This window comes from Zonotrichia leucophrys, chromosome 1, assembly GCF_028769735.1.
Source record: "Zonotrichia leucophrys gambelii isolate GWCS_2022_RI chromosome 1, RI_Zleu_2.0, whole genome shotgun sequence".
Classification (NCBI taxonomy): domain Eukaryota; kingdom Metazoa; phylum Chordata; class Aves; order Passeriformes; family Passerellidae; genus Zonotrichia; species Zonotrichia leucophrys.
The window spans coordinates 4,350,899-4,375,675 of record NC_088169.1 but is presented as its reverse complement, the minus strand read 5'-3'; the positions used below and the strand labels follow the sequence as shown (position 1 = coordinate 4,375,675).

At 41.1% G+C, this 24,777-nt stretch overlaps 1 protein-coding gene across 4 annotated transcripts in view; it reads left to right on the top strand.

Annotated features, from left to right (window-relative positions):
- Positions 1-24,777, top strand: part of DSCAM (DS cell adhesion molecule) — a 472,834-nt gene that overhangs the window by 309,554 nt on the left and 138,503 nt on the right. For all 4 annotated transcript variants that reach the window (XM_064705508.1, XM_064705527.1, XM_064705537.1 and 1 more), the window contains exons 10-11: positions 3,191-3,310; positions 8,054-8,227. In XM_064705508.1, the coding sequence (XP_064561578.1) occupies positions 3,191-3,310; positions 8,054-8,227 (294 nt within the window). The remainder of the gene's footprint in view (positions 1-3,190; positions 3,311-8,053; positions 8,228-24,777) is intronic.

The following is a 24,777-nucleotide window of genomic DNA, read 5'->3' as shown; positions in this document are numbered from 1 at the left end:
AGAGGAGGACAGTAATTATCAGTCACTCCATTGTATCTTTTGTAATCATTTACCTGTAAGAATGGTGGGTTCATGTTGTGCTTTGGTTTTTTTATCCCTCTTTATGGATAAGCAGCTTGTAATTGATTTTTTCAGAAGATGCAAACACAAATTTACTCACAGCTACCGAGGTGAAACAAGCTGATGCCTCCGTGCCAAGTTGTACAAAATCAAATCTATTTGTGCAACTAACTGTGCTTTTCACCTGCCCAGGAAAATACCTCATTGTGTGTTTGAGGATGAAACAAACACAGGACAATGAAAATGGAGCTACTGAAGCAAATGTTTTCTCTGAGTAGATAATTAGAACAGGATGGGTGATTGCCCAGAGCTGTTGCTGCTGGGATTTCATGTTCAATGTTTACCTATTGTGAATTAACATAACCTACAATAAATGTTTCTCAGCGTGGCAGCCATTTGGAAAGCCAAAGTGTTTGTCAGCAGTAAATATATTTTCTAGTACAGAGAAATCTCTTGCCTATATCACTGCTGTTTCCTTCTGTTTCTTGTAGCTGTGTTCCAAAGAGCATTTCTGTAGTTAGGCAATAAACAGCTTTGCATTTTGGCCATAGTGAGGAAAAGGTCCAGTTAGGGGGATGTCTTGGTTTGAACAGCCAGGTGTCTGCTAAGAAAGGCAGGAGCCTCTCCTGAAATGGAAAATGTAAAACCCCTCCCTATGAATTATTATAATTTTGAAATTAAGGGGCAATTAGGTAAAGATATGGGAGTAGGAATAACAGTTCTTTATTAGGGAAAAAAAAATAAATTAAAATGCAGTGATACAAATCAACACTGCCAGAGTCAGACCGTGCCCTGTCCCCTGTGTGTCAGGGGGTGTCCCAGCCCCATCCCACGGGGGCTCAGCCCTCCTGCAGTGCCAGCTGTGGCTCTGCTGCAGCAGGGATCCTGCACAAGGGGGGAGTTTTCCTCTGCAGCTCCAGGGCTGCTGCAGATGGGCCTGGGCTCCCTCTGGCCATGCAGGGCAGCAGAAAGCTGCTCCTCTGGCAATGCAGGGGGCAAAGGCTGCTGTGCTGTGCCAGGCTCAGATTGGATCCAGGTAGGAATGCTTGGCTCCTCCCCTGGGCGGAGCATCTCCCCATGGGATGCTGGGATTGGATCAGCCCTGCAGGGACACTCAGTGGCCATGGACAGCAGAGATCTCCTGGAGGGAGGGTTGGCTGTGGGAGAGAGAAAGGAAAAACTGCCCCAGGAACAGCAGAGAACTGCCCCAGCTCTGACTGATGGGAATAGAACACACACCCCCAAACTAAAACAGGAGGTTATTTTCCCTCCAGAGGACTGCTGTCCTTTTTTAAAAAGCAGCTCTATCTATGAATGTGGAAAGAGAAAGCTGGAGGGGAGTCTGGATTGTGAAGGCACAGGGAGGAAGGCTCCAGCTGTTGTGAGCAGGGGTCTCTTAACCTGCACAGAGAATCTCCACAGACCTTCAACTCTGAACTCACACCAACACTGGCAGCTCTTGTTTGTCCTTCAGGAAAACTTGGGACACTCTGGCACAATGAGAGCAAATATTTGCATGAATTATGAGAGTGTTTATACTGAGAAAAAACCGTGAGGGTCATGTGTTAGAGCATTGGTGCTTCTGCTGTGTTTCTGCTGCACAGATTTTCTCAATGGATAATTAGTCCCATATTCATGGGCATTAAGAACTATTTCAGGCCCCAGGACAAATATTTACAGTGCTGCGGTCCCTCTCAGTGGTCCCTTGCATTTTCTTGTGCTAAAACCTTTTACCAGACTTTCTTTCTTAATTTGTGGCACTTCTGGAGAGGCAGCTCAGGGGTGGATCAGGAAAAGGATGGAGGGTTGGGTCCTTTGTTCTGTCTTCCTCAACTTTCAGACAAATTCAGCACTGCCTGGATCTGGGCAATCTGTGAGGCTTCAAATTTTCCAGTGGGATGAGTAGAGCAAGGAACTATAAGGATTTCTGCTGTGCTGCCTTAGAACTCAGTGTGTTGCTGAAAAAAGGGGGGGAAAAAGGCAAAAAAAAGCAAAAAGAAATCATTTGAGAAGAAAAAAGTCTGTCACATGCCCAGTCACTCTCTGTGGCCCTGTGAGAAATAACAGAATGAAAAACATGTAGAATAAAACTACAATTAAGTGACTTCTTTTTCTCTTAGATGTTTACACTTCCATGTTCTGAACTAAAGAGCAGAGGGTCAACAAAATACTGTGACTTTAACTGACCATAATACAACCATTAAACATTTTCAATATTCAAAATTTTAATAGGATTTTCCACAGTCTTCACAACTTTCAGCCCCTTTTTCATTATTTTGTCAAATATTTAGGTTTTACTGAGACTTGGACATTTGGAATCAGGCTTTCATGTCAAAATTTTGGACCTAACATTGTCACAAGCTGTTTCTTCATTGTCTACCTGTATTGGGAACATGTAGAGCTTTGCCTTGATATAAGCAGCTCTTATTTTATTTATGCATAATTAGGTACATGTGGAAGACTCATTGCAGTAGTTTTATGCTACCTCAGGATAAGTTTAATAATATGTGTACATTGATGCACTGAAATAAGATTTCTTATCAGCTTAATGCAAGCAAATTGTGTTGACCCTCTCTCTGGCTGGTTGGAGAGGCAAAGTCCCATCAGAAGTTATGGTTCAAAGACCCTCATTTTAATACTAACTGATTTGATTGCTAATAAAAGCATTATTTGCTAAGGTTATTTATATAAAATATTTTTTTTTTCTAAAGCTTGCTAGTTCACTGTTATAAAAAAGCAAAAAGAGAAATTCCATTGTTCTTAGACATCTGACAAACCTACCTTTGGTAGAAAGCATTTATTTTCTGTCCACAATAATATGATTTATCTATTACTCCATTTTTAACCTCTCCCATGGAGAGGTCTTATAAACTTATTTTGGTATCCTGTAAAGACCGGTGGTTTTGTCATGCCTGGTAAGAAATAAATTGAGGTTGTGCACAGAAAGTGAATTATTTGGTAAAACCAACCTTAGTGTGTTACTGGATCATCAAAAAACTGGTTTTAATTTTTGCTTTTCGCCATGAAGTGTTATAATTCTGCATGTGACTGCTGTGCCATTTTGAGATACCAAATAAATTGCCAATAAATTGCTGGAATTCTGATGTCTCCCTTTGCTCCCTTCCCACAGTGCCCCCCAGGTTTGTGGTGCAGCCCAGCGACCAGGACGGGATCTACGGGAAAGCCGTCATCCTCAACTGCTCTGCCGAGGGCTATCCTGTTCCTACCATTGTCTGGAAGTACTCTAAAGGTAGGAATCCTGTGGGGACCACTGGGGACAGGCCAATTCTGCCTCAATAACATCCCACTCACCCCTAAGTTGCCATTTTAATCTCCAATTTGCCAGGGAGCAGCAGGGTCCAATGAGGGACATACCAGTCGTGTTTTGTTCCTCATAAATCATCTACCCCAGTAATGGATTCTTCGCTTCTTTTTTGCCAAGGTTGGGATTAAATGTGTGAGATGGTATTTCTTGTTTGGATTTAGATGTTGATTAGTTCTTATTTCTGTTACAGTCCCATAAACTGTGAGTTCTGCAGTACTTTAACAACCTAAAAATGGAGATGTATCTCTCTTTCTACAAGGCCTTTTAAGGATAAACTGTCCAATTAAAAAATGACACCTTAATTATTTTTACTTTTAACCCAATAACCAACCACCTGTGCCCACAATGGGGACTTTTTTATCCAATTCCACAAAACCACCCACACCCATGGAGAAGAAGGTGAAGAAGAAGGAGAAGAAGGTGAAGAAGAAGGACCAGCACCCTAAAACCTCCATCTTGCTTTCTATCTATTCCTGTATTCTAAACACTTAAACTCTGAGTTTCCCACCCTGTGATATCACACACTTCTATTCAAACTCCACATCCACAATCCCAGTTTTGTCATTCCATTTTGGAAGCTTCTCCATGGCCTCAGGTCAATGCAGTGTTCTCTTGGGGGTCAGTGCCTGGCAGCACAGAAAGTCTGAGATTCTCAGCATCCAGGGTCCCAACACCCCAGCACAAAGTTCTGGTCACTGTCCCACACAAGGCTGAGCTGGTTGGACTTTTGCTCTGCTCTGGAGATGTCCTGGCTGTGCCTGTGAGCCCGTATCAGCTCAGCAGGCAAGGGATGAAAGGGGTGGCTGGGAGAGAACAGACACAGCTTTAATTGAAACAACCAACAAGGTTCACCAGCAGCATTTGGCTGCTTTTTTTCCCTCCCCTTCAAAATTTGTGACAATATGGCCAATCACATCTTTTCAGCAAAAAATGGAAGGTCAGGTAGCATTAGCATAAGCAGTAATTCAGTATGAGCTTTACATAATGCTTTAACATTTTCTCCTCGTGTAACAGAGCATTAAAAGTGGCCCCACTTGACCCTCCGTAACCATAGGAAATTGACTGCTTTTTAGTTAAAATGTGCTGCCTGATAGATTGCATCTTCTGGCCAGCTGTCTTCTGGAAGGTTTTAGCAAAAAACCACTTTCTGCAAGCTCTGTACCAAATCTAAATGAGTTAATTCCTTAAAAAACAAAATGAGGTGCTATTGAGAAGAAATCTTTATGTATTGCTGCATGTCATTTTTTGTTTTCTTAGGATCTAATTGTAAATATTCAAATTGTATTTGAAGAAAAAAGAGTGAGAGAAAAGTCCATATTAAAGACTATTTGTGTTCTCATTGATAAATTAGGGTTTGTTGCAAGCATGCAGTATTCCAAATTCCAATAATCTCAGTGGTATGTGGTATTTTAATTCTGAATATAGACCACAAAGAGACAATTCTGGTTTATTCTCTTTGTATGCTGAAGGAGCACAAGCCAAGCTAGATGAGTTGTAATTACCTGTGAGGAGATAAATAACCAATATTGGAATGGTAGAATCATGGAGTAGTTGGATAAATCCCCTTTCAGACTCATCCATGCAGATGTACATGATAAGATTCTCTCCTGCTCAGGAAGGACTTTGGCTGCAATAGCAGTAAAAATGTGTCTGCAGATTAAGAAAACTTTGCAAACTGCTGCACAATTTTTTTCCAGTTTTTCCAGTAGCTGTCCTCAGGAGTATCAGCCCCTTTTTTTCTGTGAGTACTAAATTGTTCCCACAATTTTTCATGTGAAGAAACACAGGAAGTGAGTGGGCAATCAATGGCAGTGGGCAGGCATCTACAGTTAGTAAAGCATAAATATGCATTCCAACAAAATGACAGGAAAAATTTCTTGTTAAAGGAAAAAGCTGACAAAAAGAATAATGGGACAAGCACATGACTAAAATAGGTGAAAAATCAACAATGGCAACTAAATTTTGTATGAAAACATTATCGTTGTGGCATTTTTAGGCTCATAGTATTGATCACCAGGCCTTCAAGCCATAAGTTCCCAAAGCAGACTCTTTCGATCCAGTATTTTTGATATACATGTCAGATTATTTTTTTTTAATATTCTAGGTGTTGTATTTGTAGGTTGTTCTAGCTCACTATGTTACACTAAATAATTCCCCATAATATTTATTCACTGTATTTCCTTCTGGGTTGACTCAGCCAACTGTTTATAGTGATTAATGTTGACAGATATTAACTTTGTGTACAGAAAATAGTGTGAGAGAATTCCATTGAAGAAGAGTACATTTTGACTTCCCTGAAAAATCCCATGTCTGCTGCCAAAGTATTTTTTTACAAGAAATGTGTCTTGATATACATTTAGGGAGTCTTTAATGTTGGAGGAACCTGAACTTGTTGTGACAGTACAGTAGGATCCTGTTTTCTGTTCCCTAAATTACCCAGTATCTTATTTCCAAGGAAAAGTATGTTCTTTCTTAAAACCAAACTTGATACAAAAATCTTTGGCTTCCTGTTTTTATGGACCTTCCATTTTTACAGTGCTGCCAAAAATGTCTGATCAGTGGTCTGAGCTTTTTGTTGTTTTGTTTTATTTAGGGTTTTTTTGTGGATAGTTTTGAGGGTTTTTTAACAATGCACTTTCTCAATAAATCCTGGCTGCAAACATGGCAGAACAGAGATTTATTTTGTGTCACCAGTCCATCAGCTGTAGCAGGAAACAAGAGGAGCAGTCACTGATGTGGTTTTCCATGTTATCCAGGGTTTCATAAACAAGGGCCTTGAGGTCCCCTGAGTGTGCCATGTTTACTACAGCAGACATCCCTCTCAGTCATAAGAAATTCATTTGCTGTTTGCATTAGGGATGCATACTGCCATGACTGTTCAGCTGTAATTGTCAATAATTCAGCAGCCTCTAAATGTACAACAAATGTGCCTTTTCACCCATGAAAGGGCTGAAAATCTTCATTTCCTCTCTCCCCCTTCCTGGTTCTTCTGCTTGGTCCTCCTTTTGCCCCTTTAACATGGGAAAATTATTGCTGCTGTTGCATTGCTTATTTGCATGCAATGAATTCAGTTTGGATAACTGTCTTGGTTTGAACAGACAGGTGTCTGCTAAGGAAGGCAGGAGACTGCCTTGAAATGGAAAATGTAAACCCCCTCCCTCCAAATTATTATAATCTTGAAATTAAAGGGGCTCTCAGGCAAAGATATGGGGATATGAATAACAGTTTTTTATTAGGGAAAAAATAAAATGAAGTAATACAAACCAACACTGCCAGAGTCAGACCATCCCCTGTCCCCAGTGTGTCAGGGGGTGTCCCAGCCCCATCCCATGGGGGCTCAGCCCTCCTGCAGTGCCAGCTGTGGCTCTGCTGCAGCAGGGATCCTGCACAAGGGGGGAGTTTTCCTCTGCAGCTCCAGGGCTGCTGCAGATGGGCCTGGGCTCCCTCTGGCCATGCAGGGCAGCAGAAAGCTGCTCCTCTGGCAATGCAGGGGGCAAAGGCTGCTGTGCTGTGCCAGGCTCAGATTGGATCCAGGTAGGAATGCTTGGCTCCTCCCCTGGGCGGAGCATCTCCCCATGGGATGCTGGGATTGGATCAGCCCTGCAGGGACGCTCAGTGGCCATGGACAGCAGAGATCTCCTGGAGGGAGGGTTGGCTGTGGGAGAGAGAAAGGAAAAACTGCCCCAGGAACAGCAGAGAACTGCCCCAACTCTGACAGATGGGAATAGAACACACACCCCCAAACTAAAACAGGAGGTTATTTTCCCTCCAGAGGACTGCTGTCCTTTTTAAAAAGCAGTTCTATCTATGAATGTGGAAAGAGAAAGCTGGAGGGGAGTCTGGATTGTGAAGGCACAGGGAGGAAGGCTCCAGCTGTTGTGAGCAGGGGTCTCTGAACCTGCACAGAGAATCTCCACAGACCTTCAACTCTGAGCTGTCCCACACTCACCAACACTGGCAGTTCTTGTTTGTCCTTCAGGAAAACTTGGGACACTCTGGCACAATGAGAGCAAATATTTGCATGAATTATGAGAGTGTTTATACTGAGAAAAAAACGTGAGGGTCATCTGTTAGAGCATTGGTGCTTCTGCTGTGTTTCTGCTGCACAGATTTTCTCAATGGATAATTAGTCCCATATTCATGGGCATTGAGAACTATTTTAGCCCCCAGGAAAAATATTTACAGTGCTGAGGTCCCTCTCAGTGGTCCCTTGCATTTTCTTGGGCAAAAACCTTTTACCAGACTTTCTTTCTTAATTTGTGGCACTTCTGGAGAGGCAGCTCATGGATCAGAACAAGAATGGAGGATTGGGTCCTTTGTTCTGTCTTCCTCAACTTTCAGACAAATTCAGCACTGCCTGGACCTGGGGAATCCATGAGGCTTCAAATTTTGAAGTGGGATGAGGAGAGCAAGGAATTATTAGGATTTCTGCTGTGCTGCCTTAGAAGCATTGGTGCTTCTGCTGTGTTTCTGTTTTCTCTAACAGACAGAAATAGAATACACACCCCCAGCCTAAAACAATAACAAATGATCCTGTTCATTCTGATGATGCCAAAAGCCATTTTCATTGCCCCGAGCCTCTAAGAACAGGAAGCTGCATCTTGTGCCTTGTTAAAAACAAAACCATGAGATGCTTTTTAACCTTTCTCCGCGGGTTCCTTGCTGCAGGTGCTGGGGTTCCCCAGTTCCAGCCGATCGCGCTGAACGGCCGCATCCAGCTGCTCACAAACGGCTCCTTGCTGATCAAACATGTGCTGGAAGAAGACAGTGGATACTACCTCTGCAAGGTCAGCAATGATGTGGGAGCAGACGTCAGCAAGTCCATGTACCTCACTGTTAAAAGTAAGAACTGAAATGCTTCTCTGTGATCCAGATATTGCCATTGAGTGAAAAAAAGGCTTTACTGCATCTGTAGTGTGGAGGGAAGGGAATGGGGGGTGGAGGGGAGAGGTTGGATTTGTTGGATTTTGATTTAATTTGGGCTTTCAGCTCCTTGTGGAAGTAAGGATGGTTAATAAAAACCTTTGTTCGGTACAGGAAGAAAAGCAAATTTGTACCAGGTCTGAATGCGATCCCTGAGTCATGAAGGGAAAATAAGAAAGTTGTTCAGGAGTACAAAAAAAAAATAACAATGGAGAAATCCCCACAGCAATTGTCATAAATCTCAGAAGCTGAAGGAAATGTGGCTTCAAAAGATACTTTAACAATTCTTAATGTGTCATAGATGGAAACTATATGTGCAATTACTATAGGTAGATATCACAAGATATTACAACATACTCTAAGATTTTGTAGATGCAGCCATAGTAGTTATTTTGCCTTGGCCAGGTAATTTTTGGAAAATCTATCTAATTGCACAAGCTCTAATTGCTGTACTTTCCAGGTTCAAGAGACAAAAGCAGTCCAGTTTTCAAGTTCATATTAGCTATAATTCCTTGAAACATCAACACAGTTTGGAAAATAGAGGAAGTATAATGGGAAAAAAAAGGTGTAGAGATAATATAATTTCTCTCACTAGAGGAAGAAAGAGAGTATTGACACATCAGCGTGCCAAATGTTCCTGGATGACCTGTCAGACCAGTACTGAAGGAGGTGACCACACTATGTACTTTCATGTTTTGAAAGGTTTTTGAAGATTTACAGAATGCTTTGAAGTTCTGGGATGCCAATTACCTTGAAAAAGTTTTGCCCTTGAAAGTAAAAAGATTTTTTTTTTCCAGAAAGGAAAAAAAATAGAATTATTCTCTACTGGAGAGTGCACTTTAGACCATTAATGTTTAGGTTGAGGGGTGTTGTTTGTTGTTGAGAATTAATAACTAAGTAAATTTAAGAGTGTCAAACATTTGACTCTAATTTAGAATAGTGATTCTATCTTCTAAAAAACAACATGATGACCCCTCCACCAAATATATTAATTGGACATTTTTTCTGTGGGCTGGTAGAAGTTCCAGCTTCTGTGGTTTGCAGAACTGGCCAGTTTTGGGCCAATCTTCCCTTGCAGGAGTGAGGCACTGCTGTAATATTCTACCAGAGCCAGCTTCCCTCTGCTTGGCAGCCATGCACGCTGCCTGTCTGATCACTGCATGCAGTTTCATGTGTGATAAAAGAGCATCCCTTATCAAATAAGAGCAGGAGCTTCCCTGGGGAGGCAGCTGCTGTTTGAATCTAATGAAAACCCCTCTGGCTCTGAGATAGCAGGGAGCAGCCTGTGCCCCTCACACACCCACACTGACACCAGTCCACTCCAGAGCACTGGGAGGGTGCTGGGGTGTGCGTGGAAGGGGCAGAGCCTGAGCTTCCATCAAACACTCCTTAAGGACAAGATGCTCTGGTGAAATGGGCTGCATTATGGCTGGATCCCCTGTTCTGGTGGTGTGGTTGTGGCTCATAATATTTGCACCTGGTCAGGTGGATTGGCTCCAAAGTGAGGACTTGGATTTGCCTTTCATCTCTCTTCTCATTCATGGTTTCCTTTTTCTGTGTGGATCCTGTTCCTGGACCCTGGTCCTCAAGTTTAGCCCTCCTCTAGATAAAAACATTGGTCTTCCTTCATGAAACTCATGGTATTCTTGATTAGTTGATCCTTCTCCACAAGGTCACCCTAAATGCCTTCTTCAGGCAGAGGTGGAGGGTGAGACCTGGCCCATGCAGTTGTTTCTGGGTGACAGAGTTGGTAAGTAAGAAACAGCTTCCAAAACATAAACAAGGGTTAGCACTGATGCATATTTTTGTGGCTTCCTTGTGACAAATTGCCTTCCTACCTTCCTTCAGTCTATTTATGGGTTATCCAAGAGCAGTAGCTCACATCTGATAGAAAAAGCAGAGTGGCTTAGATGGATTTGGTCACTGATCATGAAATTAGACTGACCCTCAGAAAGAAAAAAACATAGCAGCAGTCCCTCTACATTTAATTCCTTCACTTCTTGTTCCTTGTGGCACAAATACCTCATGCAGGCAGGTGCTAACCACTGATGGCATCACTGAACTTGGAAATAAACCCACTCGTGCACAGGAGATTCTTCTCCTCCTTGTGTGATAAAGTTTTTACCTACTCTATTAGTAACTCTGCTGGATAAAATTTTACCTTTCACAGATCTTATTAAAAAATCTCTTAAATGAGCTGATGCTTTACTCCTTCAGAATTTCCATTGTCACCTGTATCTAAACAAAAAAGATGTTGACCTTTATTGCCAAAAGAGAGTAGGAGTTTTTTTGTTTCAGTAGTTCAGGACTGGGCAGGATGAAAATTGATTTAATCTATTTTAATTACTTGCTACCTCTAAAATGGATGGATTTTTTTCCTAGTAAAAACCTATGTCAAGCTATAAACCAGCTTGGCTTGCTTAACATAACTCTCAGTGCTAAGGGAGAAATTGTAACAATTCCAAATATTCATTTATTTAGTGCCTCAGTGTTTTTCGAGTGACACCTTCGTGTCAGAGGAGCTGATCCAAATTCTTAGTTGAAGGGAGATTGCATGAGAAGGGAGTGCAAAGAAACAGGAAAAGAAAATTAAAAAAAAAAAGAAAGAAAGAGGCTTCAGGAATACCATCAGAAATGTGAAAAGAGCAAGCTGCCAGCATCAATGCTGAATCAGGAACCACAGGGCAGAAAATTTTCATTTAGCAGCTATTGTCCTGCTCCCTTTCTTTTCAAGGAATGGACATAAAAAATCATGACCAGTGAATTTTTCTCTTCTTGTGATTCAAGGATTAGTAGTTCCCAAATTCCATATTCACTAAGACACACAATATTAGAAAGTTATGAGAGATCTGGAACAAGGCATCTAGTGCTGTCTTGAGAAATGACTCCTGGTGCTTGGGATGAGAAGACTTCTGAAGAATTTCTATAAAGGATAATGAGCCTTTAACATGAAGGGAAGAACTAAAATTATTTAAAGGTTGCCTGGGAGTCACAGGGGAAGAGATGACTGCTTAAAACAGACTGCCTGCCTTCATCTGAATAAATGTCACACTTCCTAATTCCACTTTAGGGGCTGTATATAATGTGATAGAATGGTATCCTGAAAAAATTACCTCCTGAAAAGCAAGCTTGCATTAAGGCTTGCATGTTCCTGTGTAAATAATCTGTTGGAGGCAACCACATTAGCCCTGCCCCTTCTTAAATCTATCACTTCTTTTTGTGACAGTGTGGAGCCTCACAAGTTTTAATCTGATCATCAAAACATTTCCAACAAATCCTGTCTGCCAAGAAAACAGAATTGCTTCATTCACTTTCCCTTCAAATATGCTTAGCTATTGGCATTATATGTGTTTAATACATAAACCTAAAGCTGTCAGTCAGATCCACAGCTCCTTCCAGCAGGAACATGCTAATCCCAGCTAATTCTTTCAATGCCAAATTTCACCACTTAGACTTTTTTCTGAAAAAAAAACTTTAAAAATTGTTGCTTATGACAACAGCTGATGGAATAACAGGAGAAGAGGCTGGTGGGGAAAGGGGGCCTGGTAAAACTGGTAAAATGTGGAGGCTGTTCCTGCATCTTGTCATGTTTTTGCTGCCCCTGCCTCTCTTACACTGCTGTTTGCCCATGTTGACCATGACCTCTTCCAGGCCACATTTGTTCCTCACCATCTTCACACAACTCATGGAGCAAAGAGACCTCAGTCACACACGCTACTGCAAAAGAAATAAAATATAACAAAAAACCCACAAATAAACCCAGAAAATCGTTATGGATGGAGACCGAATGGTGGAGCTCTTTTCTCCTCTGCAAGCTAACAGTTGTTCCACCATATGGCTGAAGCACTGCAGCATTTGTTTATTGAGATGGATGGAAAGCTCTGCCTGTGAAGTTTTATCCAGGCTGGATAAAGGGACAGTTTCCATGTGACCAGGCAAATGAGTTTGCTCTGCTGCGACACCAGCAGCAAAGCCAGCAAGCTGTGATGGAGAACTCACTGTGCTCTGCTCACCAGGGTGCCTCTAAATGCTCATTTTAGTCTTTGGGAAAATAATTCCTTGCTGAGAGCACACGAATGTGGAGATCAGCCCAACTGCTACTTTTGTTTGTGTATAAAAAGCCAATTTCTCATTAAAATGCATGTATCCCACAAGGTGTCAGTAAGGGTGGCATTGCCTGTTCTACATTTGCAAAGATAGATTATTCATGATATGTGGTAAAGAAAGCTTAAAATCACTGTCTCTAATACCTCCAAAAACACTTATAAGAAAGACAGCAATAATGCTATGTCAAATTCACCTGAGCCCAGTTATTTTGATATTTCTTAATCTTTCTTTGCTCCATTTTTCTCTCAGTCCCGTGGTCTGCAAATACTATTTTCTGTGGAAAAACAAAGCAAGACAAAAGCTCCCTTCTCTTTTTGTGTGCCCTGATTTACTGTTTTCTTCTTCTGACATTCTGCCATTTTTTTAAAGGCTTTTTCATTTATTTGATTCTTCATCCTTATTTTGCAGTTATCTCAAGTAGGGTACACTTTCGTGAAATGGGCAAAATTAGCCAAGATTGGTAAAAATTTCTAGCTAGATGGCTTGCACGTGTCCTGAGAATGAAAGAGTGGGGCAAAGGCAAAGAAAACAAAAAATAATTTTCTTGAATTGCAAGCTACTCTTCCTTGAATTGCATGAGCTACTCTCATGCCCAAATCAGTCCTGCTGAGCTGGTGAGCTGCTCTTGCCCATCTTTGCCCTTGCCCTCATGACAGGCAGCTCTCTCCCTCTTTTACCACCAATTTCTTGGCAATCAAAGGTAAAAACTGTGTTAAACATGAGGTTGTGAATGAACTGTCCAACTCCAAGTCAGTGGTGATGAACTTCAGACCCTTTATGTTTTAATTTTGTGTTCCTGCCCATAGCAGGGCGGTTGGAACTCAATGACCTTTAAGGTCCATTCCAACCCAAACTGTTCCATGATTCTATGACTCAAATAGTTTATTCTCATTACTCTAATTGTTTCTTTTCATGACTCCAATGGTTTATTTTCATGAAATGCACAGTCCAAAAGACGCCACGAGTGAATCTTGGATGAGATCTCCCTGGATGCAGGCGCTCCCTCTTGTTAACAAAACAGCCCATTTCTTTCCCTAACGAGGTCCTCCCACAACCAGAAAAGAACAGGGGTCTAAATGCTGCTTTCTGCCTCTTCAAAGTGCTGGCACAGCTTTGATTTAGGGACTTGCACTTTAATCACCCATCATGTGTCATTACCCCGACAGGCGGCAGCAGCCGCCAGACACGAGCGCCGATAAATTGCGCCGAGAATCGCTGGAGCGATCCTTTGTTGATTTTCCTTTACAGCTATTCCATGGCAGATCAGCTGTCATAACAACACAGTGCCTCTGGCAACAGAGGGAAATTAAACATGAAGTATGTTCAAGGTAGCTGGTAGAAGGCTGGAATATCCCTTTTCTTCTGTGCCTTCAAACGCTCCCTGCTCCTCGCGGTAATGCCAAGCCCGTGGCAATTCTCTTGTAAGATAATTGCCAGATGTGCTGCAGCACAAATACTCAAGTGGGCTTGTATGCAAATCTTTGCAATGCTCTCATTTAAGGAGAAGAAGAGAGGTAAGAACCTCTCTCTCTTTCTTGTTCTTTTCTTTTTTTAATAAATATTTTTTGAACATTATAGCAGCCCTTTTTCTGTTCTTCAAGGCTGGTTGCACAGAAATGTTTCCAGCAGAAAGGTAAAGCAGATTTTTCTCCCACAAAATGCACACAGACTCTGCTGTATCAACAGTATCATATTTCTTGCCCCCTTTTTTTTTCTTTTTTTTTTCCCCAAAATAGCCGTCTCTCTCAGCTTTTTGATGCCCAAATGGCAACATTCAAAAGGGAGCAGGGGGAAGGCTTATTTCCAGAAATTTTCTTTCTAGGGAAATGTTCATACTGGATACAGACTATTGAGGCTATCCTGAAAAAGAATCAGTCCAAGAAAATTGTCACAATTTAGTTTTTCAAATGCCTTCACATCTTCATGGTTTTTCAAAAGCCTTTTGAGGGATGGGATTCAGAAGCTACTGTTTTATTTTCTTCCTTCCTTGAACAGATTAGTACTATAAAAAACACAAATATTTTAGCAAGTTCTCCTTCCTCAGTATTTCTTATGTCTTGTTAAATTATCTAATATTTCTTATGTCCTGTTAAATTATCACTTTATTCAAAGGTGTTATTTGGCTCTCAGATTGCAACGAACTCGGTGTCCAGGTTTGGCCAGCTGTGCTCAGAAAACTGTGCTACAGAGATCATTTCAGATCAAGGGCTGCAACTCTTCTGTCGCTGAACACTGCTGAAACAAGTCTTGAAAATAATATCTGATCTGCTCCTTCAGCCGAGATGGTGGAGCGGCAGGGATTGATACCAGCTAGACAGATAAACCATTCGAAACAACCATCACTGAGAAAGTACAAATGTCAGTATATTGCATTTGGGCACAATTCTTCAAACCTTAATGTGCTTGAAGGCAATAAACCATAATCCCAAAATGTTCTAAACTGGGAGGAAATATTCTGGAAATTATTCTTACTGGTGGTTTAGAATCATAGAATCACAAGGGAAGGGACCTACAAGGATCATCCAGTCCAACCTCTCGCCCTGCAGAGGACAGCCCAAGAGTCACACCATGTGCCTGACAGCGTTGTCCAAAATCTTCTTGAGCTTCTTGGCAGCCTTGGGGATATGACCACTGGCCTGGAGAGCCTCTTCTGTGCCCCAGCTCCCTCTGGGGGAAGAACCTTTCCCTGATCTCCATCCTGAACCTCCCCTGGCTCAGCTTCAGGCCTTTTCCTTGAGCCTTGTTCACAATTCTTCTGCCCAGGGCAGAAGTTGTGCCTCCTGTGAGGGGAATTGCTGGGCTCAGGCCCTGCCCGTGGCTCGGGGCCATTGCTGGGCCTGGAGCAGAGCCTGGGCCTGCTCTGAGCTCTGCACACAGGGACAGACACAGGGACAGACACGGGGACAGCCAGGGACAGACACAGGGACAGACACAGGGACAGCCAGGGACAGCCACAGGGACAGACACAGGGACAGCTAAGGACAGCCACAGAGACAGACACAGGCACAGACACAGGGACAGACACAGGGCCAGACAGGGACAGACACAGGGCCAGGCAGGCCCAGGCAGGGCTGAGGCCCCTCTCTCTCCCTGGGCTCCTCTCCAGGCTGAGCAGCCCCAGCTCCCTCAGCCTTTCCTGGGCACGGAGCTGCTCCAGGCCCTTGCTCAGCTCCAGGAGCTCCTGGCCCTGCTGTGCTGAAGAGAACACAGGAATTGCATTTGGACATTTAGCCTGGAAATTCTTGTCAGAACACACCACTCTTATAGAATAAAAATTTATCAAATGTATTTATTTCTGGTGTTTTCTTAAAATTACAAAGTGGTTCTGTGTCTCAAAGTCTGCCACACAAAATAGGTTGTAATACAAATAGTGTTAGGACAGTGCTTTGATAAGTTATTTATTTTTTCCTTCAATTCTTCTGGTACAGGAGTAATGACTAATCACTAACCATGCCCACAATTGAGTGTTGATGTTTACTGTTTATATGAATTGAATGGGTTTCAAATGCAGCATGGATACAGGTTTACAGTCTTGATTTTTCTTTAATATATACCTTTATTTAATGCTTAGATCTCTACATTTACTTGGATTTTCATGCTATGAAACCTACTAATTTTTCTGAGTAATATATTAGAATACAAATGCTGCTGTGAATACATTAGTTTCGTTTATGAGGAGGGAGTTGTTTGCAGTGTGTTTGATGGGTTTAATATTGGCTTCTGGGGGAGGAAGTGAATGCAGGATCTATTGCAGCTTATTTTTATATTTGCAATGTCATCAAAAGTTGGGTCTATGTCTTGCTAACAAAGATTAAATGAACTTAAATCAAGAGAGCATTGTAAAGCAATAGTGGGATGTAAATTAATTTAGTGGCTAAGTGCAGTACACACGACTATTTCCACTTCAGAAAAGGTAGCTCTTATAGTACTGTCCCTTTTCCTTTTCCTTTTCCTTTTCCTTTTCCTTTTCCTTTTCCTTTTCCTTTTCCTTTTCCTTTTCCTTTTCCTTTTCCTTTTCCTTTTCCTTTTCCTTTTCCTTTTCCTTTTCCTTTTCCTTTTCCTTTCCTTTCCCTTTTCCCTCATCTCTTTTTGTCTGTGTCAGTCTTGCCAGCTTTAAGGTACATCTCATTTAGAAAATAAACCTGTTCCAGCAGGACCAAGCCTCAGAACTCCCCATTATTATTTTATATCAGTTTAGGATTTGCAGAATGCTCTCTGAACAGCCAAAATAGTAGGCAGAGTCTTAAATTACATTTCTTCTTACATATCAGCTTCTTCTGCACTTTGAATGACTTAGCCACTGTCTTTTTCAGTAAAAAGCTTATATTTCAAAAGATTATTCACTTTTTTTGAATGAATGAATGCTGTCATAGGGCCTGCATCATAATTCTTTATAGTTCTTCATTTTGTTTATTTATTTATTAATATTGCTTATCCTCATCTTTAATTTGAAGAAGAAAAACCTAAACTGAGTTATAACAAAAACAGTAAAAATTATTTCACAATATCTGAAGAAATATGTAGGACATAAACTACATTTGAGTATCAGGTGACACAGATGCCAAGTCAGTTGCATTTTTCTGTATAAATTCTCCTGCAGCAAAAGAAAACGGTAAAAAAAGGTAGTTTATATGCAAATATTTTATGCTTTGGATAAGCGTTTATTTCTTTTAAAAAATAGTATCACATGCCACTATCAGCCAAAGATGATCTTTTACAGCTGCTTCCATCAATGCAACTCAAAGCTTTTTTTTAAGGAAAGCAATTTTGCCTTCAAACATAATGAGCCTTTTTTTTTTTTTTTTTTTGGTAGTACTTTCTTTTCATCTTCAAAATAGATTTTCAAAAATTGTGTGGTGGTTTTGTTCACATTCCTCTGTGAAAATCTTACAGCGGTGCTCAGTTTGAGCACAGTGCATAGAGTCTGTGATAATCAACATAAACAAAAATTTTAAAAATGAAAAAAGTTAAACCTTTGCATGTCAGGTACAATCAGAAGAAAGAATTTGCAAATGCAGATTTTCTTTCAGCAATCTATTTTCTTGGTGGGAAACATTTCCTTTACTCCATCACTTCCCTGACCATTGGGATTTGCTCAGTGCATCAGCTCCCATCCCCACTGCACATTCAAATATTTGTAGGGTATGAGATACTTTAACAAATCTGAATATGCTGCTTTATCTTTCTTGAAAAGAAAAAATTGTCCACTTATGGCCATAGCAATTGATTTCTGAGTGTCCTCACAGTATAGATAACTAAAGAAGCACGGCTCCATTTTTAGATAAATCTTATTAGAATCCTGCAGGGCTGAGGAATGAATCGATTTGGTCTGTCAAACCAGGAGATAATGAAAGAATGAGCTCTCACTGTTGGCCTAATTACTCATGATTAATCTAACCCCATCCATTTTTTTTGTAACTGTCTCCATTAGGCCAAAGAATAATTATTCTTACATCCAATTTTTGTTTTCTTTTCCAATTCCGAGTCGGAATATTTGATCATGTAGGAACTGTGTTGTCCAGGCAGTTATGTGTCTTTGTGACAATAAATTTAGATTCTCTGTCATCAATTATTTGGTATTTAGCTTCCACCTGGACAAATTCCTGCCATGAGAAAGCAATGTTTTGTAATTTTATGGACCAAATTAAGAAAGGAGACATGATCTTTCAGGGAGGGAATAAATTTATAGCTCCAACCACCATTCCTGACTTGTGAAAGAGGTTTTTCCTTTAAAATTCCCTTGTACAAGCTGATGTGCTCTCAGGTGATGGTGGGAGCAGCCCAGGGTGTGCAGGGATTGGCAATGAGATTTAAATTCCCTCCTTTTACAAATTAAACTTCTAGTGAGATTTCCTATCCATCATTTTGCAAAAAAATGCTATTAGGCTGTAAAAGATCTCTTGCTGTGTTTAATCTATGGAAATTAAAGGCCTCAATTACCAATATTTCTGTGTTTATGTGCATGAATGTGTGGCCACTCACAACAGAGAAATACAGAATCATTGAATGGCTTGGGTTCTGTGGGTGATTTGGTGAAATGTAATCCCCAAAGTCTGATCAACCTAAAAAAAAGCTTAAATATTATGTTCCTACAGCCATTTTTTCACCAGAGCCCTGATTTATAGAAGCAGTGTGGACACAGCTGTCTTTCATGTAATCAGTGATGTGCTGAAGGATGCTTAGCAAAGAAGATAGCTATTTAAGAAATTAAACATATGCTGATTAGATTTGGTTTAGGTTTGGGGGTTTTGTTCTTGTTGTCTTCAAATTTGGCATAAACTTTCAAGAAAAAAATGTTGTAATCCTTTGGGAATGAATGGTAAAGCAGCAATGCCAATGCCAAAGGCCTTTTAGTCAGCACTGCAAGTTCTCTCTGTTCTATTTCCCCATCCTGAACTTTTCTCAGATTAGTTAAAATAAACTCTAAAATCACATCATCAGTGACCTAACAGGAACATTTTTCTACTAATAGACTTGCCATATTGATAAATAAGTACCTAAGAAACAATCCTGTTCTCTTGCTTCCCTTGCAAAGGGCAAAGGTTCCAAAGGATCTAATGTAATTTCTGAAAGTGAGATGGTATAAACCTGTGATCCTAAAATCAGAAAGAAACAGAAAATAGAGCTATTGCATAAGTCCATTTTGCTGCAAATCATCAGAGCAGTAGCAGGAGCATCTGTTAGATGATTATTTTTTCCTGGCTTTTAATTACTAGCCATTGATTTGGGTAATTGCCCACAGGTACACGCACAATAGTGCAGCAGGATCTCACTTCTGCAGTCTTATCTCAAAACTGGCTTTTAAAATAAGTGCCTATTACTGTAAGTGCTCTGCAAGAAAGCAGCACTCTGCTGTATTTTTGTCTTCCTTTGCAATGCAACCTAAATGTTGCATTTACAACAGGAAGGAGCTGGCTCCTTGCCATGCACTTACAGCCATAAACCCACACTCTGAGCAAGGCAAATCTCCTGCTATCAGATTTTTAAGTGGTGACTTGCCGAGCTGAAATAAGGGAGAACAGACTTTCCATAAGTGGTTGCATATTGTTGTGGAAAATCCAATTACCACTTGCTAAATGCCCAGGTCTGAGATTTAAATAAGAGCTAAATGAAGTGCCTGGCTTTTAAGGAAAATGGGAATGCACCTAAACAGTGAGGAAAACCTTCACAGGAGAGCACAATAATCTCTGGGTGCCCTCAGGAGTTTTTGCTGATTCCCTGTAGCATTCCCAGTCCTATTTCAGGGAACTCCCCAGTGTAGAGACAGCTGTAAAAGAGGACTTGTGAGTTTTATTTGCATATATAATGGAAATAATGCATTGCACAGAGGTGTTAACTCTCTCCCTTTGGGCTCTTAAACCTTTCAGTGTGGAAGACCTCCCAGAAAAGGTTAAAGAAGTATTGAAAAATTGAGAAAGGCGAGAAAAAGCTGGCCAGGAGGAGAAGGCTGGCACAAGCACTATTTAACTTTGATAGGATGGCTTTTTCCTTGGCTGTGATCTGCTTTTACCCCCTTTTATCTGCTTATTTCACCAGTCAAGGCCCAGGAGCAGAATAAATCAGTCTCTCTTCTGAATGAGGGGGCTCAAATGTACAGAGCAGGGGCTTGGCTGTGCTGGGTGTCCCAGTGTCTGCTGAGCATGGGCATGGGCAGAGTAATTAAAGACAATTAAAGAGGCTGAATTTCCTCTCATTTACTGTGGGGTAGGTTTGTAGACCTGGGCAGTTACCATGGCCCTGCTGACAGCCAGCAAGCCTTTCAGATGCTACAAATGTGCTTTTAAATATAAATATACACATGCAGTCTGCTGCTTTTCCCAGGAAGTTCCTTAGATCTTCTCCAAATTCAAGATTATTTCTTCCTTTGCTGATTATTCCAGTTTATTCCTATGGCATAATGGCTTAGCTGTATAACTATAAACCTCTCACATGGACACTGGAGCAATAGTTGACTTTTTGCAGCATAATTACAATTGCTTCCAAGAGCAGGAGACAAGAAAACAGACAGATGAAGCCCAAACATAAGCCTGAAGAAAATTTTGCTTCAGCTCTTCAGTCTGAGTGAGCTGAATCTGTGAAATGCAGGAGCTTGGAAGGACCAGGGGTTTAAATTGGGGCCATCCAGGGATATTTTAGCTTGGAATGCACAGGAGTTTAAGTGCTTTTAAGGGATCTGTCACACACTCCCAGATTGCTGATACCAAGGCAGCTCAGCTTAGCAGTGTGTCAACCTATCTCTCGTGCAGAGTGATGTAAACTAACCCAGGGGAGCATTTCAAAGATGCTGAAATGGGAGTGACCTTGAGGAGCTGCACTCTCACACGAGCATCAATTGCTTTCATACCCAGAAAAGGGGAAATCAGAATACATCAAGTGTTATCAACCATCCAACTGGTTTGAGTTGAGGGTATCTGTACCTTTTTTTGTCTCTCCTCATAAAACAAGTGGATTTTTTCCCCCCCAAGTATCATTGGATACCTAAACAGATGCATTTGTCACTATGGAAATAATGATCTGGAGAAGAAAATTGTCCATTTGCCTTAAATCAAATTTTACTCATTCAACCCTTTCCCTCCCCTCCCCTTCCCTCCCCTTCCCTTCCCTTCCCTTCCCTTCCCTTCCCTTCCCTTCCCTTCCCTTCCCTTCCCTTCCCTTCCCTTCCCTTCCCTTCCCTTCCCTTCCCTTCCCTTCCCTTCCCTTCCCTTCCCTCTCTTTTCAGATGTTGTTATAAAGGATGTTATCACCAACAATTACAAAAACAATGCAATTAAAAATTTAAAAAAACTGAATTGTAGACACTGATTCATATAAGGTTCCTCTAGACCAAGATTAGGTTTTCCAGTTCTTATTTTTGCATGGAAGAAAAAAGCACATTTAGTTCTGAATCAGGAGCTTTAGGAGGAATAATCAAACTTTGCTTATTTTTAATATAATCACAGTATTTTTAAAATACAGCAGTACATGTATGGAACATGCATATACAAATACAGAAAAAAACATCTTTTTAAGGTAGAGAGAATGATTTCTGTGTGTTAACTCCTTTGTTATGTCTCTTACATTGCCTGTTAACATTTCTCCAATTTACTATTATTGAAATTATTGCTCTAATTTACCATTCCTGAAATTCTGACTTTGCATTTCTTGACTTTTAAAATATTTTGTAGCTTACACCATGAAAATACACATTGTTGTTTTATTTACTTTAACTAAAAAAAATCTAGTGCACACTGAAGTAAATCCAGTGATGATTATCCTGGAGGTAAAATGTAAGAAAGGCCACTAAGTACACACATGTTTAGTGTTTCAAGCTCCAGAGCAAAGATAATGGTGCATATAAATAATTATTTGTGCATAAACTCATAATCCATATGGTCACTCTGTGAAAATTATATGTAAAAGGCAGTTAAAGTCACAAAAATTGACTTTGCATAGTTCTGAAACACCTGGACAGGAGGGATGTGCTGTGTCCTCTGGACTGCTGACCATAAAAGAGAGAAGGAGCCAAAAGAATGCAGCAGAATCTCTCAAAAAAACCACTTTGATTATTCTGTTTTGCAGGAAAATATCCCACTACCACCTCTCTTCTGGAAAAGCCCAGATAGAGCTCTGTGCATCTTTGAACCCCATTCAGAATTTCAGCTTTGGGAGGAGCAGCTCAGCTCATGGTTCCCTGGATCCATCCTGCTCTTTTTTAAATCTTTCTGGAGGATCCAGCAAGATCCCGCTTTCATCAGTTGTAACTTTTCTGCACAAAGACAATTTTCAAACATCTTCCCAGGGATCCAGTCTCATAATTTCTGCAGACACATTGTAGGCAACTTTCCTGAGGACTTTCATTGGAAATTTCATTCACCCACAGCTATTTTTGTACGGCTGCTCCTGCATGCAAAAATCTCCATGAAAATATTTTGCATGCCCAAATAGAACCTTCTGAAAATCTAAAAAACACAAAAATATCTATGTAAAATTTATGAAGCTTTAAGGGAGAAGAGTGGATTATCAGGCTTGAAAGCAAATTTTGGCAGTCTGAATATATATTTTTTTCTTGGGAAGCTCTAAGCAATGAGAAGCAGAACTGAGTTTGTGGTGACATTACAACTAAACCATGGCAGGACTTACATCAAGACATTGAACCATCAAATATATTGGCAAAAATATGATGGCAAAAGCCTAAGAGGAAGCCAGAGAGGGACAATTCATCAGGAAGTGGAGTGACAGGACAGGGGGAATGACTTCAAAATAGGGAAAAATAGGTTAGAAAGAAAAATAGGTTAGAAAGAAAAATAGGTTAGAAAGAAATTTTTTACTGTGAGGTTGGTGAGGCCCTGACACAGGATGCCCAGAGAAGCTGTCCCATCTCTGGCAGTGTCCAAGCCAGGTTGGACATTGGGGCTTGGAGCATCCTGGGACAGTGGAAGGTGTCCCTGCCATGGCACTGGATGATCTTTAAGGTCCTTTCCAACAAAACCACTCTGTAATTCTGTGATTCTTACATAAAAATGCTTCCCATGTCTGAACTGCCTTTGTGACAGGCTGCTTTCCATGCAGACAAGGATGTGAGGAGAGTGTTTTCTGTCTTGGGGCTGCAGGAGCAGGAGGGGACAGCCTGAGCTGCAGCAGCTTTGCTCTCCACGTCTCCAGCTTCATTATTTCACCGTGCACACTGATGAACTGTAATTGTTTCCTGGCTCCCCTTGGTAGGAGATGGGGTGACAAAGGGGTTTGGAGCACTGCTAGGTTCCTGTTTCCCTCACTGATCTCTATTAGAACAATCATTATGATAATGATTCTAATCTAAGCTTCTGTAATATAACTGAGAAATAAATGCTTCTTGGTTAATATGCCTCAATTAACGGGTCACCCAGCGTAGCTGCAGCAGGTTGCAAGTAAGTAGCTTTCAGGATCTGAGCCCAAATGATTATAGGTTTTCTTTCCCTTTTTAGATGAAATGGATTCATAAGCCTTACTCAAATGAATCGCTCTTGTAGTCATTAATTATAGTATACACATGTTAATGACATCATTATCAGGAGATAACATAATGTCCCAAGGACCACGTGCTACAGTTGTTTCCTGTGCAAACAATTGTGCTTGATAACACAGCCTGTCACAAAATGTCAAAAGAAACCACATGGTGTCTCGAAATGATTGTGAAATTATCATGTGTCACAGCTATGTGTATCATAAAAAATGCCATCACGACAGAATTTGTCATTAGCTCTTGGGTGAGGGATACTGAACAGAACAAATAATTAAGATCTTGAACATCTCGAGTGCAGCACATAATGCAGCACTGAACTGTTTAAAGCATATCCTGTGACTGAATTCAAGTGCATTAGTCATGAATTCAGGATATGCACAGTAAGAGGCAATATAAAGCACCTTGGGAGATTTTTATTTTCTCTTATTTATTAAAAATAGACAGAAAGGAATTAATCCTTTTAAGATCCAGAAGTTCTCCTTCAGCATCTCCCTTTTAGCTTGTATGAGGATTGGGTACTAAGACTGTAAGCAACTTGCCACTGTAACTCTTATTTTAACAAATTAAATCCTGCTCAAGTGAAAGTCAGTGCCAGTTACCCTTGACCTCTGTGGAAACAGAATATCAGTCATGGGGCCTCATTTGAGCAATCTCATTTTCATCCTTTTCATGATGCAGCAAAATTTTCACGCCCCTGGCCAGCCTGTGGGTTTTGCTGCTGACAGAATAGCAGAGCTGTTCCCTAAGAAGGACTGAACTCTTCCTTTTGCCATCCATGGATTTTGGCAGCATTACCATCTTCTGCACTTTTCCTCTTGAACTCAAGTGGAGATTTATTGGGCTCTGTATTTTGGGTTTTCCTGTTTTCCTTTCACCACCGAACTGAAAAACAAGATTATTCTCCTGCTGGAAGGAAGCTGCGCAAAATCCTTGCCCAGAGCCACGGGGTTCTGCAGGCACAGAAAGGTGGAACAGTTCTCCCCAGGACACAAAAGGCTGCTGGTTATGGAGATGACAGAAGATTTCCTCCTCCAGGGCTGCCTCTTCTGCAGGGTGATGTGGGACCTGCTGGCAAACAGCTTCCCCAAAGACCCATCAGTACCCTCATCTCCAGAGCTGAGCTTTTATAACCCACAAGATTCTGTTTTTACATGCTCTGATGATAACAGGAATACTGCTTTAGTCATGCAGTAATTAGTAATTTAGTAACTAGCCATCAGCAGCAAGGCAGACAAAGGGAGATACCCAAAATTTCTCCTCCATCAAGACTCTGTCCCTGTGTCCCCACAGGTGATTTCCCACCTGCAGAGCTGCCCCAGCGCAGGGAGGAGCTGGAGCTGCTGCAGAGCCCAGAGGAGGCTCCAGGATGAGCAGAGGGATG